This window comes from Natator depressus, chromosome 5 (assembly GCF_965152275.1).
Source record: "Natator depressus isolate rNatDep1 chromosome 5, rNatDep2.hap1, whole genome shotgun sequence".
Classification (NCBI taxonomy): Eukaryota; Metazoa; Chordata; order Testudines; family Cheloniidae; genus Natator; species Natator depressus.
In genome coordinates, this window is record NC_134238.1 from 101,376,686 (window position 1) to 101,397,003 (window position 20,318).

General features: G+C 40.5%; 1 protein-coding gene across 2 annotated transcripts in view; it reads right to left on the minus strand.

Moving 5' to 3' along the window:
• Positions 1 to 3,598: 3,598 nt before the first annotated feature.
• Positions 3,599 to 20,318, minus strand: part of PLGRKT (plasminogen receptor with a C-terminal lysine) — a 48,888-nt gene continuing 32,168 nt past the window's right edge. For both annotated transcript variants that reach the window (XM_074954090.1, XM_074954091.1), the window contains exons 3-5: positions 9,780 to 9,910; positions 7,069 to 7,178; positions 3,599 to 3,848 (exon numbers count right to left, since the gene is read on the minus strand). In XM_074954090.1, coding sequence (XP_074810191.1) covers positions 3,727 to 3,848; positions 7,069 to 7,178; positions 9,780 to 9,910 — 363 coding nt within the window. In that variant the 3' untranslated portion in view covers positions 3,599 to 3,726. The remainder of the gene's footprint in view (positions 3,849 to 7,068; positions 7,179 to 9,779; positions 9,911 to 20,318) is intronic.

The following is a 20,318-nucleotide window of genomic DNA, read 5'->3' on the forward strand; positions in this document are numbered from 1 at the left end:
ACTGGAGTTGTGAGATGGGATAGGGAGTGATGGGGCAGGTCTGAGCCAGCTAGGAGGTATTTAGAGCAGATAGTACTGTGGATCAGAACCAGGGTGCATTGGAAGAACTGAGTGTCTTGACGAGGGCAAGAACTAACACCTCCTGCACAGAATATCTGGTGAGGATTTGGTAGAGTTTTAACTTTTTTATTATGACTTACCTCCCACTTTCCCCTGAAGAGGGGCCAACTGAGTGACACTGATTCAGGAAGCAGGGCTATCAGACATCACAGGAGAGAAAAGTAAACAGGATTAGGATGGTAGTTCTAGTCTCAGGTTAGGTCAGGCCCCAGTCAAGTGTTTTCCCTCTCCCTCAAGTTGATTGCCTCACTGTCTAAACAAACAAAACCAAACCAGCCTGTGATACGTTGGAGGCAGTCCTGCAGCTAAGACCATTTGATGTTCAAAGTGAGAAGAGCAGTGTATTTTTGATACTGGCTTTTATTTGAGGGGAGGGGGGTAAAAAGTGGTGTCAGTTACAGTGCAAACTGCATTTTAGACCCCTTTTAGTCCCTCTCACGTGCATCCCTGTGGGGCTAGGCCACGCTGCCTTCATCCCTCTCTGAGCAGAATCATGCAGTTCAACCCCCCGGGACTGGATCTCTGAAGGACAGACTCCAACCATGTTAATGTGACAGGCCAAATAATTTTGGCACCTGTAAGTTACTGTTGCAAGCTCCTGAAGGGTATAAGTTTGCTGTGACACAGAAATAGCATCTTCAAAACAAACCATCATTCACCCATATATATAAAGCATGTAGAGCAAAATGTAAAAAAAAACAAAACAAAACAGTAAAGGTCTCTATGCATATTTTGCCATAGGTAACCCTTAGAATTTCCTTGCAAGCTTTGATGTTTCGTCTGGCCCAGTTACCTCCATTTCTGGATTTGGACAAGCAGACTGTCCTTCTCGCAGCATTCTCTCTTCTATGCCTGTCAAAACACACTGATGCTCCCTGGGCAGTCACACTTGGCACTCCCACACCCACCTGCTTTTTCTAGGCTTGGGGTCCTGTATCGGTTTAGCATCTTCCTTGGAAGATGCACAGACTAGCCTACCCATGCTAGCTTGAATCCATTTAGTGTGAGTAACAATAGCAGTGAAAAGAAAAGGAGTACTTGTGGCACCTTAGATATTAACACATTTATTTGAGCATAAGCTGTTGTGAGCTACAGCTCACTTCATCGGATGCATGCAGTGGAAAAATTCAGTTTTCCACTGAATGCATCCGATGAAGTGAGCTGTAGCTCACAAAAGCTTATGCTCAAATAAATTGAGTCTCTAAGGTGCCACAAGTCCTCCTTTTCTTTTTGCGAATAGAGACTAACATGGCTGCTACTCTGAAACCCGTCATCATGCAATAGCAGCGAAGACAGCACAGCATAGGCTTCAGAGCAGGGTGGTGACCACGGACCATGCAGAGCTTGTATTAACCATGCTGAAACCTGTGCTGTGCTATTGCTACCCACAATAGCGGATCCAAGCTAGCTGTACAGCTTTTGCTGTGTAGACATATCCACTGTTACCTAGTGATACCTGTATTTCTGAACTTCTTTGATAAAAGTTTTAATACTAAAATTTGAAGCAAATCTGGCAAACTTGGATGCCTATAATTCAGCAGCTAGAATGCCTCACCTGATTTACAGCTCCTATTGATGTCAGCTTGAGCCGTGGGTGCTCTAGCATGCCTGAAAACTCAGTCTATGTTTAGTACTGGTGCCTAAATACAGTTGTAGGTACTTAAATGTCACTATAGTCAATAGGCCAGTTCCTTAACCCCTGGTTATAGAGGAAAGAGTTATTTTCAAACTAAGTAGTAATAAAGGGTGACAAAGTTCCTCCTCTGCCTTGGTGGGTCCTGCGCTTTTTGGCAGATTTGCTCGCCTCAGAGGTTCACAGCAGCCCTCAGTTTGGCTGCTTCTGCTAGAGGCTCAAACCTGCCTTTCACTCGGCTAACGTCATCACTGGCCAGCATGGGGGAAACAGAGAACAATCCCCACAGTCTCTGTGTCCCGCCTAGTGGGTCGGAGACAGGCCAGATCCCTTTCCAAATTAGACCTTCCCTTCTGGTGTTTCTCACAGACCAGGTCAACTCCTCCTATGTCCGATCAGGAGTTGCGGGGATGGGGGGAACCCGGGCCCACCTTCTACACCAGGTTCCAGCCCAGGGCCCTGTGGATAGCAGCTGTCTACAATGTCCCCTGTATTAGCTGCTTGACAGTTACAACTCCCTAGACTAGTTCCCCATGGCCTTCCCCCAGCACCTTCTTTATCCTCACTACAAGATCTTCCTCCTGAAGCCTGATCATGCTTGTACTCTTCAGTCCTCCAGCAGCATGCTTTCTCACTCCCTGCTCCTTGCACACCCCCCCACTAACTGATGGGAGGTCCTTCTTAAACCACGTGTCCTGATTAGCCTGCCTAATCTAATTGATTCTAGTAAGTTCTTAATTGGCTCCAGGTGTCTTAATTAGTTTGTCTTAATTGGTTCTAGCAGGTTCCTGATTGCTCTAGGGCAGCCCCTGCTCTGGTCACTCAGGGAACAGAAAACTATTCATCCAGTGGCCAGTATATTTGCCTTCTACCAGACTCCTGTATGCCTGGATCCCAATAGGACCAGACTACTGTACTACCAGACTTAGAGGAAACATCTATACACGCTCGTGCTGCACACCCTTCACTTCCTCACCCTTGCGTCCTGCCCCGACACAAAGTGGAACCCCGGTGGGCCAGCCTATACTCTACCCTGGTCCCGAGACCCGCCAGGGATATCAGTTGGCGGCTCCTTCACGGGGCCGTGAGCATGGGCGTGTACTTGGCACGGTTTACCCGTCCCGGACACCTGCCCCTTCTGCAGCATGAGGGAGACCGTGGTGCATGTTTACCTGGAGCACGCCAGGTTGCAGCCCCTATTCCGGCTCCTCACAAATATTTTGTTATGTTTCTGGCTACACTTTTCCCCTCACCTCCTTATCTATGCACTCCCTATCTGTGGCCCCACAAAGCCTCCTGGTCAACCTCCTCCTGGCCCTGGCTAAAATGGCCATCTATAAAACCAGGGAGAGGAGGTTGGCCGATGGAGAGTCCTGTGACTGTGGGGCCTATTTCCAATCCTGCGTCCGTTCACGCATCCGGGCAGAGTTCCTTTGGGCGGTGTCCACAAACTCCCTTGACGCCTTCAAGGAGCAGTGGGCGCTGTCCAGGGTTCTCTGCTCGGTGTCCCCATCAGGCTCCCTTTGTTTGACCCTTTGACCGCACGCCTGTTCCTGTTATTAGTTGTCCCTCAAAATCACTTGGCTTCCAGGTCCTGTGGATCCCCTGCTTAGGCGGGGGCAGGAAGGGGGGAAACCCTTTAGCAGAAGCCCGCCCACTTCCTGGATCCCAAATAGGACCAGAGTCCTGTACCCCAGTGCTCTGAGTCGGTCACAAAAGTTAGAATTGAAGAGTGGGAATTCATGATGTGTCATGCTAGGGAATAAACAAGAACTACTGAAATTAAAATATTTGCAGTAAATGCAGAAAATATTAAAAACAAAAAACACTGCCTTGAAAAAAACCTATTTTTAAATGAAATTCATTTTATTTTAAAAAGATTGTGTTCTCAAAACTAATAATTTGACATTTTAAGTCAGAAACATGATTACAAATAATTTTGTGTTTTGAAGTATTGAGTGGTTACAGTCTTCTTATTTTTCTATAAAGAACTTGCTCTGAGCTCTTCTGGCTTTTTCAAGGCTTTCAAAAGTGAGGGCTCCTTTTGGCATTTCTAGCAAGGTGTTCTCTCTGTCAAGTATGTTCTCTGCTTCACCTTAAAAAAAAGAGAAAAAAAAAAGGATGAGATATAAATGCATCTTTGCACTTTTATAAGAACAAAAAACCAGTTTTCAGAGAAATTGCATATATTTTGTTTGAGGGCTTGAATAACTAAAGAATATTAGATATTTACTCAAATAATTATTATAACTGGGGCTGGTAGTACAATTTATTTTTAAGGTTGCCCAACATTATAAGACCCTGTTTTCAGTTACTTAGAATTTTGCCAAGCATTTGGGCTGAAATTTTCCATGCCAAGTGCCTGCCTTAGGCTAAATTTGTTTGGAAAATTTCATTCATTTTCAAGAACAAGGCTAAGGAAAAATGCTTTTTTGCCCATGTTAAAAAATTCTGGCAACCTTTTCTTTGAGAAGCTTTAGTTCTGGAGCAAGGACATGAAATTTAGTAGATGTACTTTGTTTCAGGAATATGCTTTTCCCATCCCCAGGAAAATCCTCCCAAATTTGGCCAAATTATAAGCCTTTGAAAAACGGCAGTTTGCACACGCTCAGCAGAGACATGCTAGAGTTTCTCAGCTAAATTTCTTTACAATTCTGTCCATATTGAACATGCTCCAGCCCCGGACTGAGTAGGATTTCCCTGCAATTATGGCTCTGTTCCAGTGTGGGCCAGGCACCAAAACAGAGAACAGGGATACTGTCTCTCCTGTACTCTCAATGGACTCCCACCCCATCCCGACAGGCCAGGCTGAGTGGAGGAGTAAGCTGCTTGATCTGAATACAGAGGAGACTAGGATGAGACCTGTAGTGGGGAGTAAATTGGAAAATGGAACGAGGTGACGGGAGGGGAGATCTAAATGCAGGCTGATGGCAGGGAGTGGGGAGTGAAACAGGGAGCCAATACATCACTGGGGGTAGACTGGGATGAAATAAAGACCTGGTGGCGGGGGAGGAGGACTGAATGGCAAGGAGACGGAGACAAGAAGAGGAGTGAGGGAGCAGGGATAAAAACTGGTAGCAGAAGATAGGGGGAAGAAGACTGGGAACCAACACAAGGAGGGGCAGACTGGGATAGGATGAGGAGCTACTGTGGGGGACAGACTGGCTGGGCAAGGAGAAGAGTTGGGTGGGAAACAGTCTGAACAAGGAGCTAGGGAGGGAGATGGATTGGTAGGCACTTGGGGCAGGAAAAGTGGGGTTGGGGATGGAGACTGGCCAGTCAAGTAAAATGTGGATAGGGAGATAGAGGGGACTGAGCAAGGAGATAGGGACTGGAACGAAAAGAGTCCAGAGGCTGAGAACTGGACATGCTGGGCAATGAGGCTGGGATGAGAAGCCTGAGGAGTGGAGACAGGGACAGGAGCCAGGGGTGGGGAAGAGAGAGAGAGCTTTGACTGGGACAAATTGGAAGGAACAGGGCAGAAGAATCTGTTCCCATTGAGAATGAACCTGGAAGATACCAAGGTTCCAAAGTGTCTGCAATCAGCAAACACAGTGAAACTCACTGGCAACGTGTCCTGTCCCCCTCTAGGGCAAATCCACATAAAGGGTGATAACCTATCACTGCTTGCATTTACTCAGCTAGCTCAAGTGACAGACGTCTGTGCAGTAGGTCTAAAGGTTCCAGTCTGGCTGATGACCCATGTAGGTGTCAGTGATGCCACATTATGGAATTTCTGTTTTCAGTTTGCTTTTTTAAAAATCTAGGAAGTTACACACAAAACACTATGTTAAAAAGAACATGAAGATTTCAAAATCAAGTGCTCAAAAGTTAAAAAAATACTAGAATTAAGGAACCTTAATTCAGCTCCCATGTGCCTAACAGTCTTTAATTAACCATCATACTATTTTTTCCCCACAGACCATTGCCTCATTCAGTACACAAGATGGACAATGCTCAGTTAGTGAAAAGCTATTTAATATTTTGTTTACTTATTTACTGCACATTATTTACTGCTCTAAAGACAAAACTATTGATTCTGTGTTGGTGAACATGTATGACTGTCATAATTTATATGTACAAGGGGGCCAAATTAAGGTTGAATAGGCAATCTTAATTCTGTTTTTTTCCTAACTTTTGAGTGTTTGACTTTGGAACTTTAACAATGTCCTTTTAACATAGTTTTGTGTGCAATTACATATATGCTCAATGCTGTATAAATTTTGAAAATAAATCTTATAGCTGAGCATTTTGTATTTTATATTTTCCATTAGAGGTTATTGCACCTGCCTCATCTGTGCTTTACAGAAAGTTATCTGGACTGATCATTAAATTGATTCAAGGGCTGCATATTCTAAGGACAAGCCATATTCTGTATCCAGGTCTAGATATATACTAATAGCTCCTCATTGTCCTTTTTCTATAGTGTAGAAAAAGAGACCAACCATATGCAATGTTACTTTCAATTTATTACTTTTGATAGGCTCTATCATCAGGTATTTCTCTAGGATACACATGATTAAGACTAACTTACTGGGGATTCTTTCTTACTTACAAAAAGAAAAGGAGTACTAGTGGCACCTTAAAGACTGCATCCGATGAAGTGACCTGTAGCTCACAAAAGCTTATGCTCAAATAAATTGGTTAGTCTCTAAGGTGCCACTAGTACTCCTTTTCTTTTGCGAATACAGACTAACACGGCTGCTACTCTGAAACCTTACTTACTTACATTCATACATAGGGTGACTTTTATTAAATTTCAAAACAGAAACTGGAGAGAACTAACTAAACCTGTCACTTCTTCTAAAATTGTTAGTATTAGTCCATTTGTATTTACATTCCAATTAATATTAATTATGATTTTTCTCTTGATTTTCTCAAATTTTGTATTTACTTAAGACTACCTGAATTGGTGGTGAAGGCTATTAGGATGGAATACTCTCTGCTGGGGAAGCTCAGACAGAAGGAAACAATTCTGACTTTAAGAGAGACAGAAAGGAGGGGAGGGATAGCTCAGTGGTTTGAGCACAACGTAGGGTTGCGAGTTCAATCCTTGAGAGGGCCATTTACGGATCTGGGGCAAAAAATTGGGGATTGGTCCTGCTTTGAGCAGGGGGTTGGACTAGATGACTTCCTGAGGGTCCCTTCCAACCCTGATATCCTGTGAAAGGAGAGTGAAGTAATGAGCTTAGGCACTTGCCCATAAGACAAAAAGAGCTACAAAAGGGACTGGCATGGCACATTGTGGTCAAGAACAAGATAGTCCAAAGGGTGCTTGGCTTGGTTACAAGTCTCAACAACTTCCAGATACATACCCTTCATCCTTTGCAAAAGTGTTCCATAACCCATATCATACTGGTAGGCAAGTATAAAGCTTAAGGGAACCACTGGAAGGAACAGTCCTGGTTTCTTGTTTTTTATTGCTCTGTTCATAAAAAAAAAGGGGGGGGGATAACAATAAGTTTGGTAAGATCAGCAGCAGCCTAAAAGCTTCATTAATCAAACAGAAGGTATTTAGCTACTCTAGAGACAGAGCCAAATATGTTTCATAAGACTACTAACCTGTTTTATGCACATTTTAAGGAACATTTATTTAACCAAACAAACCAAACATTGAAATGAAAGACATTTCTTGTGCTCCAGAAAAGTTTAAAGTGCTACGAACTACTGGTTCAGCATGTGTGTGTTTCGGAACAAAAAGAGTCTGATGTTCACAATATATGCTATTTATTACAAACCAAAATGCATATATATTTTGTTTTATAGTAGTATGTACATAATCGTTACAGGGCTAGCTGCATCTCTGACCCCTTTTCTGGTCTCTTGAGGGCTCCCCCTCAGGCCTTAACTCTCTCAAGGTGGAATCCTATGATTCTCCCACTCATTGACTCGGTTCTGGGGCTTCTCGGTTCAGTGCCCTGTGTATTGACTGTCCTTACCCAGCAGGTCTGACTAGATAGGGGTACCTGGAGTTCTTCCCTTCAGGAACTTGTGACCAGGGGTGAATAAAGTGACCCAAAACAGCCTTCTTAAAATGAAAGTACTGTTTAATCTGAACAGTAGGAACAGAGCATAACTTAAGAGGTCTATCCTACCCTAGACTCCTAACCTCTGAAGTTTGGGTTTACCTTAGCTCTCAAAAACCTGTGTGTCTCCCCCTTCTTGAGATGGCATGAGTGTTAATCCCTACTGGCTGCCTTGAACTTCCCTCCCCACAAGGACAGAATCATTCCTGGGAAAATCTGTCTGGCAGGCCTAGCAGGAGGTCAACCAGAGCATCAAAATGAATTACTCTTGTTTTGTCTCAAGTGTTTGCTGGGACGTGTACCTATGGTTCCACTTCCCTCTCATTTCCTGCATACATTTCCTGACAAGCCCACTATTGAATTAACTCAATATATGCATACAGTAGACATCACAATAGCCTGTCAAGATAAAGTAAACCCCCTTACAAACAAAACGTACAGAAATACAGCATTCACAAATTACTAGACAGCTCCAGATCCACCACACATGTAGTATATAAGACACACATGGTGTACATTAAATGTATACCTTACACACAGTTATTTCTTATGGTTTTACCTTTATTATTATTATTATTATTTATTATTATTATTAAAGTGAAGTACAAAAAAAGGTTTCTGGAATTTAAGCTCATCTTCATGCAGTGGTATAGCTTTGCTAACAACAGGCTTTTTGTATACAATTTGAGTGAGTTTCTTGATTTAATTTCTAAAACTTTAGAGTTTTTTGAGAATTTATATACATTGTTCAGTGACTTATATTTTTCAGTCATCCAGAGAACCTAGGTGGGGCTGTTTGTCAATAGACAGTCATCTTATTAAGTCATAGTACAGGAAAGAAAGTGGCACAAACTTTGTAGATAATGGTTTTATGCTGAATTTGACAGAGGAGCCTACCTATAGAGTCAAGTGCAAAATACCAACATGGGTCCATTTTACAAAGTCACTTTTGAGTTTAAAAATGAAAAAAAATGTTAATCTCCCTTGTGCCAGGATGGGAAAAAAAAAAGTTTGACTATATGCAGAATATTTATTGCTCATAATATTGAGATGATACTTTTGATGACAGAGGAGGTAAAACAGTACAGGAAGCGAGAGTGATATAGAATTAGTACAAAAGCTGTTCATCAGCAGTCCTAAATTCTAACTTAGTTCTGCCACTAATTCTTGATGTAACCTTGGCACAGTATAACCTTTATGTCTCAATCTCCCCTTATGTAAAATGGGAATACAGTTACTTACCACCCATTTCACAGGAGAGTTGTGAGGGATAAATAAGTCTGTTCAGCACTTTGAATATATAAAGAACCATATAAATGTTAAATTATTATAAGAATACGGCTATCTCCTCTGCAGATATATTTGCCCTTAAGTATTAACAATAAAAATACCAAACACAACTTGATTTGGTCACTGAAGTAAGCAGATATGACATACAGGGAGCTGAAAGATTGATTAAGGAAGTGCCATTTCTACTTCTCTGATCAGAAACACACACTTCAAAATAATTACTTAAGAATAGGCTTGGACGGATTAGATTTTTTTAAACAGTAAATGTAAGTACTTCACTGTACACACAAACTGAGAAAAAAATAATTTCATCAATTAGTAATTGAAATTTACAGATAGGCAAAGTAAAAATGCTGCTTGAGAATTCAGGATTTAAGCATATTTACTTCGTATATTTTGGCATGTGACGTTGACAATTTGTGTTTTAACTGTTACAAAGCTTTAACTTTTTGAATCTCAATGTCTACTGTCATTAAATAATTATTGGCTGACCTCCCCCATAATTTCTCACAATTGTGAAAATTTAAATAGATAAAAATAGAAAAAAAATACTTAAAACAAACACTGATATCAGTAGAAATTATTTAAAAAAAATAAAAAATCAAATTCTGCCAAGCCTACTTAAGAACAGGCAAGAGAAAGACAATGACCACTGAGGAATTACTTCAACTAATTTACTTGAATTTTCTAGTACATAACAAACTTCATACCCAGTAGTTAGACCTACAGCAGCAAGTCCAAAAAATATTCCAAAATATTTGAGGAATTCCCTTGTCCAAGCAATCTGCATAGCCATCTGTCTCTCTCGCATTTGATTCTGCATCAGTAGCTGTCTTTCCAGCTGAGGGTAGGTGAAAAAGAAAAGAAAAATTAGATAAAAAAAAGTAATTCATAATCTGAAAGTTTAAGCAGATCTTTCAGTCAATCAACACAAAACTCTAGTAAGAAGTTTTTGGTCTCCATCTCTTTCCAGGCAATTATTCACACTATTATGTTGAGATAAGTCTTCTCTAATAATTCATATTGTTAGAACAGTTCATACCAGTATTCCTACGAAAAGGATTTTCTAGGTTAGCAAATATTAGAAGAAAGCATTTCCCCCCGTCACCATGCCTTTGCGGGTCACAACTAAGAATACCAAATTCAGGACAAACTGCTGAGAAATAGGGGCAGATAATCTCCAGTTTTCAGGTGGATTTTCCCTGATGATATACCAAACCAGCAACAAAAGTAAACTTCTGTTTCACCACACTGGCTAACAAGAAGTCAGAACAGCAGTTTCCTTAGTCATTCCCGTCCTTGTATCACTGCCAAAAACACTTGACTTTAACATGAGTAGTTCTTTACAACCAATTTCATCAAATGAAAGGTTCTTCTGATCCTAAAGGATCAGCCACGCACCCAGGTCAATATATAACTCAGATCTTACCAATAATTACACTGTTGCCAATCCTTTAGTATCTAAAATCTAAAGGTTTCAGAGCGGTAGCCGTGTTAGTCTGTATCAGCAAAAACAACGAGGAGTCCTTGTGGCAACTTAGAGACTAACATTTAGCCCACCAAAGCTTATGCTCAAATAAATTTGTCAGTCTCTAAGGAGCCACAAGGACTCCTAGTTGTTCTTGCTAAAATCTAAAGGTTTATTTATAAAAAGAAAGAAAGGTGAGAGTTAAAATTGGTTAAAGGAATCAAATACATACAACAATTGTAAAGTTCTTGGTTCAAGCCTGTAGCAGTGATGGAATAAACTGCTGGCTAAGTCAAGTCTCTGGTTGCTTCCAAATCATTGGAAGGTCCTCAGCCCTTTGGTTAGACTGCTCCCATTAGTATAAGTCCATAATCCAGAGGTCTGAGCAGGAAAGAGGCAAAATGGAGGTGTTTCCATGGCCTTTTACAGCTTCTGCCATGTGGCGGGAAACCCATTGTTTCAAACAAAGGCCTCAGCACAGCTAGTGGAAAATCACAGGTAAAAGATGGAGTTTGGAGTCACATGAGCAAGTCACAGGTCCATGCATGACTTCGCTTAGTCATAGCAGAAAATGCTATTAAGAGTAGATAGACGTCTTCCATTGTGAGTTAAGTGTTCTTTAATGAGCCATTGTATTTGAATAGTTCCTTCACAATGTGCTGGCTAAACACCTCATTGGTGCTACCCAGAAGCAAATACCTTAGAAATACAGGCATGTATTTAATACTCCTAACTTCATCTACAAAAATGATACATGCAAACAAATAGCATAATAATATTCAGCGAATCAAACTTTCCATAATCATTTTACATGCCACATTTTGTACAAGATTTGTTGCAATTATATAACAGTAGTAGCAAGAATGGTCATAGTTTGATCAGTTAACATCACCCCACCACCACCTTTCTCCTTGTGAATAAAATTAAGCAGCGTTTAGGACACCTACATTTTTTTTTTTTAAATCTGTACACATATTGTAATTCCAGATCCTCAGGTACACCCAGGCTCCTGGTTAAGGCTCCCTGATTCTTGTGCCATTTCTATGCTGGTCTCAGACTCATATACTTACAGCAGTTCAGAGACCACTTCAGTTTATGCTGGTTGATTATGATCCTCCAGGGTAGCAGGATTACAGCTGGCTATGCTCTCTATGTGCCCCCTGGGATTCCTGATTTTTCTAAAGACTCAATATTAAATAAATAATTGTTGTATAGGCTAGAAATATTAAAGAAATTTACAAAAAGACTAATGAGACTTTCCCAGCTAAATATATAATCTGACTATTCGATGCTGGGTGTATCTGGAAGTTGTTTTGCAATTAACATTTAACCAGCCATAATCCAATAATTTACATTTGTACAATATATTAGGCAGGTCAGACTTTAAAAACCTTACTATCCTTACATTAGTGGTCTTAAAGAATATGTATAACATTGGGTTTTTATTAAATATCAGAAATCATACATACACCCCACCATTACTTTCATTTATTTTTTATTTAATAAAAAAATTGCTCAAATAGTGTATATTGTCTATTAATTCTGTTCTGCAGCACAGAAATACCAGAAAACTACAAAGCCCGTCCCACTCTATTCAGAAAATATGCTGACTTAAATCGGAGTACAAGTGGGCATCTAAAACGTAGGAACTTTGCTAATTCTCATCATGTTTCAGCCTGTGTCAAAGATTAGAATATTTTATTTGGCTAGTTCTATCTTGAGATGAAAATGGACTACATTAAAAAACACCCACATACCACCCAAGTAATTCGAGATGTGCGCTCCTGTGGGTGTTCCACTTTGGATACATGTGTGCCTCTGCACCTTTGACCAGAGATTTTTGGTAGCAGTGCCCATTTGGACCATACATGCACCCTACACATCCTCATGCCCTGTACCAAGGATGCACAGGTGAACCAGCCTCAGTTTCTTCTCTATTGCAAAGCCCACAGAGTTAGCTCTGAAGCAAAGGGGAGGAGGGTGGGTAATGAAGCACACACTGTGGGGGACACATCTCAAAGAAGTCAAGTTACTGCAAAATGTCAGTAATCTCTTCTTTAAGTAGTATCCCTGTGGGTGCTTCTCTTTAGCTGACTTCTTAGCAGTAATGCTTTAAGGAGGTGGGAGTTTCCGAATAGTCCATCACTGAAGAAAGAACTACATTGCCTACCGCAGCATCTGATCTTGCAGTGTGAACTAAAGCACAGTGGTCAGATGTAACTTGCGTCGCTCAGGGGTGTGTGAAAAAGCCAACCCCTAAGCGATGCAAGTTACATTGACCAAAGTGCAGTCCACACCAGTGCTAAGTCGGCGGAAGATACTCTCTCGCAGACATAGCTTCCACCTCTCATTGAGGCGGAGTAATTATGCCACCATCAGAGCACTCTCGCCATAGCGCGTCTTCACCAGATGCTCTACAGCGGTGCAGCTGCGCCGAAGCAGTGAGGTAGAGTAGATGAGCCCTTTGTGGTGGCTGCTATAGCTAAAAGGTTGATTTCTGGAATTCCCTAAGCTCCCATTTATAATTTAAGAAGAACTGTCCGCAGAGGTTGTCTGCCATGCTGTTTTGTATATCTGGGAAGTAAGACGCCAAGATTACTATCTGATTAGCTATGCACTAGTTCCAAAGCTTTATCAGGTCGGTGCAGTAAGGGGGCACACGCTCCGTCCTGATGATTGATATAATACATGCATGCTATGTTGTTTGTCTTAATCTTCATGGACTTGTTTTTGAGTAAGGGATGTAAGTGCAGGGAAGCACTTCTAATCACTCTTAACTCCAACAGATTGATGTGCAAGTGCTCTTCCTGTAGTAATCATTAGCTTCAGACTGTGTGAGGACCCAAATGTGCTCCCTGTACCAAGAGGGAAGTGTCTGATGTTAACATGACTGTAGGAGGATTCTGGCTAAACCAAATTCCTGCACAAACCTTGGAAGGATTCACTCACCAGGTGAGTGACTGTAGGACCTGGCTGAGTACAGATATCTGTTTGTTCAGAATGTGGTTCTTTGGTACATAAACTATCCTGAGCCACCCCAGAGACATCAAAGAGGCAACTTGGTGTTTTTGTGACAAAAACACAAGGTATTGTGTTCCTGAAGTTGCAGATGTATCCTTTCTGGCACTTGAGGGCTGATCTGCACGCTTTGGATAAGGTCCTTCAGAGCAAGAAACCTGCAGAGAGGGAGAGAAGCTCTGCCTGTTATTGAAACCAGAAACACTCCAGTAAAGAAAGTTCCTTGTGTAGGAGGTCAAGATTGATTTCTCAAGATTTATCTGCAGGCCTAGACTTTGGAATAGTGAAGTTGTTGTTTTAACTACCAACCAAGCCTCCTGATGCAACTGACCCTTGAGGAGTCCGTTGTTAAGGCAGGGAAAGACAGTTATTCCTAGATGAGAAAGGTAGGCAGCTATGACCGCCATGATTTTTGAGAACACCCTTGGGGCGGATGACAGGCTGAGAGTAGAATACGGGTACCGGTAATAACTGAGAATGAATGTGAAATAAAGAAATTGTTCGTAAGAGATGAATCGCTACATGAAAGTACACATTTCTGAAGTCCAGGGTCACAAGCCAGTCCCCCCAATTCCAGGGTGGGTATTATAGCTGCTAGGGACACCATCCTGAATTTCAGATGTCTGACATGCTTGTTCAATTGTCTGAAATCTAGTATCATCCTCCAATCCCCATTTTTCTTGGATATCAGAAAATATCTTGAATAGAACCTTTTCCCCTATGTTGAAGTGGGACTGGTTCTATGGCTCCTAGACTTAGGAGAAACAAGATCTCCTGTGTCAGCAATTGATCATGAGAACAGTCTCAGAAGAGGGATGGGGAAGGGAGTTGGAAGGGCAGGATGGAGATAAATTGGATATTATGACCCAAAGTCATGGCCTCCAGTACCAATTTGTCTGATGTTATAGCCTCCCAATCTTGATGAACTAGTGAGATGCAGTATCCAAACTAAGGAAGGGGGATTTGTGTCATGCAGCTGAGAAACCCTGGTCTTTGGGTGGCATTTGGATGGTATTGAAGGCTGGGATGAAACTGTCAAGGAAGTTGCAGGCTTTTTCCTTGAAAACCTCAATTACTTAGCCAGTGGTTCCAATGGCCTATGGAAGATGAAAAATTGATCAAAGCGTGATCTTTGTGCCCACTGAAACTAAATTTTATTTTATCTGCATGTGTGTGTAATCCTAAATGTCGCTCTACAGTTCTTTAGGGTATGAAGCAAGTCATCCATGGAAACCTCAAAAACATTCTGGCTACTGAAAGGTAAATCTTCCATGATTGATTGTACCTCCCAAGGAAACACAGACAACTTAAGCTAGGGCGCTTGTCTCATCACTACTGTGGTGGAATCAGATCTGTCTGCAGCATCCACCACATCAAGTGAAGCCCACAGTGAAGTTTGTGTCTTTATTATGGTGTTGAACTGTTCTCCATATTCCTGTGGTAAATGGTCAATGAAATATTAAACTTCTCATAGTTCACAGTCATATTTTGACATCAGCACAAGGTAGTTAGCTATCCTGAACTGAAGTGTTGCTGACAAGTAGCTCTTACAACCAAAAAGATCCATATGTTTCTAGTCCTCATTATAAGGGGTGGCTTTTTGGGTATGTCGCCTGCCCCTTTTGTTGACTGCGTCCATGACTAAAGAATCTGGTCCTGGATGAGAAAACAAAAACTCAGCAACCCTGGTTGGGATTTAATATTTTTCTTTATCAGCCCTCTTGCATATGGGGGCTGGGGGCAATTGCTGGAGTTTGCCAGAAGGACTTGGCTGGCTCAAGGAGTGCTTCATTAAATTGAGGTAAAGTTATGCAGTATGTCCTGGAGCTTGTGATGGAAATCCTGGACTTCTTCCAGGAGAATTTGCAGGGTGTCATCAACCCACTTCATCAGGTCCTGGAATTGCCTAAAGTCATCAGCTAATGTGTGTGTACACATTTATATATATATTTTTTTAAAAAAAGAAAAAAAAAGAGGGAAAACACAAATTCCAACAACTATAAGATACTAAATCTACTACTGCTGAGAACTAACTATAAAAACTAAAACACTAATACAAGAGGGAACAGGAACAGGCATACAGTAAACTCCATCTCTGGCTGAAGGCGGTTGAGAAGGAACTGAGGGAGGTTCTCCTATGCAGCCCTATATAGCCTCAGTACGGGGCACAAGGACAAGTGGGCAGAATGAGCACTGCTACCAAAAATCTCTGCTCAAAGGCATCAGAGTGCATGCATACCTAAAGTTGAGCACCCGCAAGGACACTACTCAAAGAAGAATTACACTTTCTGGAGAGAGACAAAAAAGCATTAAGAACACAGAGTAAGTGTACAGAATATTCTCTTGTTATGCATCTAGTATACTAGATGTACTATTTTTACCTATTGTCTAATGTGAGTATGTTTTTATACTTTTGTAATTGGTTTCCCACCCATTTAGTTATCTATATCACTATGGATGTAACTTGAACAGAACAATTTAAGTTAAATAGTTACTGATTATTTCCTTCAGACTATGCTCATCTTGTCATCCTATTTATAAACAGGTAAGATACTAGATGAGTAGAATTAATTTGTTAAAGATAATAAGGAACAGATTTAGCTGTATTTAATTGTACATAGGAAAAACTCCATTCAGTAAAGTCTCAGCAAATTGTTACATCTGGAGAGTAAAAGTCTGGAAAAAGAATAATTCTTATTACAAATATCATCAACAGCAACTAATTTTCCAGACATCCATAATTTTCAGACCACTTTAATTTCAGAAGAGGTAATTATGTAGTGGCTCATAAACCACTTAATCAAAATAATTAGATATAATTTTGTCACTCATGAGACATTTGCAGCCTGAGGTAAGCAGCAACACTGCTTGTTAATTAGGTCCATTGTGGACCCTAATATCAGAGGTTTGGCAAATTGTTGAGGGCTGAAATGACTAAGACAAAATTATATATAAAAAAATATCAATATAATTACCTCTATTTTCCTCTCACTTGGTTATTTGTGCAAAATACACACTGATGTGGAAAATACAGAAGTGCCTTTTTGTTTGCTTGAACAACAATAAATAATCTGTGCTTCTAAAATGCATAGTTCTATAAATGAGTCTTTGATTTGGGGTCGTGGGAGAAGGGAAGAGGATATGATGCACGAACATCTGTTGAAGGCCTCGGAAACAGAAATTTGCTAAAGAGTAGTTATTGGAAAAGCAAGTACAATCTAATTTGCAACAGTTAGTCAGTCACAAGCAAGTGAATAAAAGATTGAAAATTTTTGGTACAAAAAGTAAACCAGATAGGATCTTAACACTACTTTTAAAGATCAAAGTTATACTTTGATGGTGCATTGTAATCCATGTACCAAAAGGAGGAAAACCAGTTACTGAATTACAGGCACAAAGGTCAGGTGAACACATCTCTATAAATCTGCCATGTCCAATTTCAGAAGACCAGAGTTATTTTATGCGTTTACAAGTTATAAAACTATCATTTACGATAAACTATAACAGTGGTGCTCAAGCTTTCCAGACTACTGTGCTCCTTTCAGGAGTCTGATTTGTCTTGCATACCCCCAGGTTTCACCAAACTACAAAATCACACACAGAAACATAAGTGTCACAGCACACTTACTGAAAAATTGCTTACTTTCTCATTTTACCATATAATTATAAAATAAATCAATTGGAATATGAATATTGTACTTATATGTAAGTGTATAGTATACAGAGCAGTATAAACAAGTCTTTGTCTGTATGAAATTTTAGTTTGAACTGACTTCGCCAGTGATTTTTATGTAGCCTGTTGTAGAACTAGGCAAATATCTAGATGAGTTGATGTACCCCCGGAAGACCTCTTGAGTACCCCTAGGATACTTCTGGTCGAGAGCCACTGAACTAAAACTTATAGACTAAAAACAAAGCAAAACCCCAGATTATGTACAGTCATATTCTTCATACTCCTTGACCTCTTAACACTTTCCTTAATGTATACTATTCAATTTACATCAAATACTAACCACAGATGCCAACCCTACACAAGTCTAGTAATTTTCTATGCAGATTTCCCCCCACCCCCCGCACATTTTTGATTCTTTGACTTTTGAATAGACTTCTCCTAAACAAAGATTTATCATATGTGCCAGTGTTCAAGGCATGTATTAGGAATTCAGTTAAGTGTATTAATGTAGTTTTTAATATAGTGCTAACAGTTCTGAGGTATCTCAAAAACAAAGGTACTTTTATCAGTTGCTACTTTGCAAGGAAGCTTAAAACTTTAGCGAATCAGTGATAAAGACCATTAAATCCCAGTGTAGTACGTACCTCCAGTACCACTGGGCCTCTGGTATATCACATATTTATCTAAATGGAGGTTTCTCAAGAAGCCGCTCCCTGCCAAAATGTGCACACAGGCTATAGCTAATACTCAATGTTATTTGTATTACTTATATTGATTCAGCAGGATTTCACTGGAGCATCTAAATAAATTAAGAGGGCCAAATCCTGCAATCCTTGTTGGGCAAAACTCCCAATGAGGACTGTGGAAATTCTTCCTGAGAAAGGACATCAAGATCTGAACTACAGGCAAGAAAATTTTCTTTATTCATATCATTCCTCCCAAAGGGACTAATCCAAAGCACACTGAAGTCAGGGGAAAGACTCCCACTGAACTGAATGGGTCTTAGATCAGGCCCTAATTCTACTCCCACGTTGGCTTACAAAACACAAGTTTACAAAAATAAAGGGGTTTGTATTACTTATAATAAAGGAAGTTCGCCCTTCTGCAAAAGTAACCATGTAAATCCAAATGTGCTGTTAGCTTCTGTGAAAGGTATAGACTCTTGTTCTTCCATCCATGTAAAAAGATTAAATTTCAATTTCCTTAAATTAGAAAAAAGTCGTTGCACACATTGCCTTGGTTAGTTACAAGGATGCCCATATTAATTCTCACTGATATGAGATTTCTTACTTCAGGGTTCAGAAAGATTTGGCCTTTAACAAACAAGTATCTTATCAATGTAGCAAGAAATACAACTCAAATGCTCAGTGAAAGTCAGTTGAACAAACACCCTACCTTGACAAAAACTAAACCACAGCGTGAAACAGCATGAACGAAACTTCATTAACTTCAATGGCATTTACACCAGGGATGAATTGAGTCCATTATTTACACAAAAAAATTTTTGTTGTTAAAAAAAAAGCTTGATGACTTTGTTTTATTAGAAGATGCCTGAGCATTTATAGTCGTGTTAAATACAAACCTTTACAATAGTGTTACTAAGATTTGGACCGAGATTTCTGTAGCTCTATAATATGGTGTCTCTCTTTCTCTCACACACTCTCTCTCTCTCTCTCTCTCTCTCTCAAAGTTAGCATATATGCTTCACACTTTCTTCTTTGCACACAAAAGACAAACCAGTATCTTTGAATGAGTATAACCTGGTGAAGAATCATTTAAATTCCAGAAATACTTATGATGCTTTTCTTCTCATACATTAGGTCCTGAAAATATTCATCCTTTCTACCCCTTTCACAATCAAAATAGGTTATTTTAGTTATCATTTAGTGTAGTTTCCTTATACAGAAACAAACAGCAATATTACAGTAACCAGAAGGTGCTGCCTGATGGGAAAAAAAAAAACCTCAGGGGGTGCTTGAGGTGCTTCAGCAGCCCTAGAAACAAAATCTTTCAGGGCAAGGCCAAGGTGACTTTGACTGATTTCAGTCTTATCCTTAAAGGAGAAAGCACGGACACAGCCCAGGCCGCAGCTGTCCCAGGCAGTGCAGCTCCATCAGAAAGTCTCAAGAGATATTTTCAACTATTAATAAATACCACTTACCCTCTGTTTTATTTATAAATGGATAAACTGAGGCACAGAGTGTTTAAATGACTTTCCCAACCAAGGTCAACCAGTGTAAGAGTCACTCCCACCCACAATCAGATGTACCCTCCCCCCTTAAAAATTATGTTGATTTAGCCAAATTACAAAGCCTCAGAAACCCCTGACAAGTATCATATTCATTTCCAAAACTGGTTTTCAACTTATTCAAAGGCTGACAGTTTTGCAAGTGCTTCTCATTTCAAATTACTTCCCTGACTCATTGGAAAACAAGCTATTTGCACCACCAGTAACAGAACTGCCACATTTCCCCACCCTCTCTATCAAGGAGGATCCAAACACAAGGAGTTCAGCAGAGCAGCTGAGGCACCCCTAAGGGGAGATAACAAGTTTAAGAAACCCAGCCTCATTGAGGGGAAGCCAACCATGAGGAGCTCAGCAGAGCCCATAGATATATTCAGACCCCAAAGAGGGTCAGGCACACCCAGAGACTACTATGCAAGTGGAGCATGTTTCGTGTGCAGAGCCTGGAAGAGTACCATCCCTTTTGTATTTTCATTCTGATCCCTAGACTTGTGCTCAGTATTTCCAAAAATTAGTCTTTAAGCTTGTTTGTGCCTCAGTTTACCCATCTGTAATACTCGGAGATCACCACCAACTTCAGAAGGATGTTGAAAGACTTAACTAATACTAGACATGCTTGAAGACAGCACTCTCGGTTCTCACTGACTTCAATGGCAATGGAGGGCCCTAGTGAAATATCCTGTTGAGGCCCAACACATGTTTAATAGAGGTTTAGTTTAAATTATTTTCAAGTGTTATTCATAGATTTGAAAGCCAGGAATGATGCCGGTGGTCAGCTAGTCTGACCTTAATATACCTGGATCCAACACCAGTTCCATGTAGGAAAAGGCTTTGACTGTTAAGCA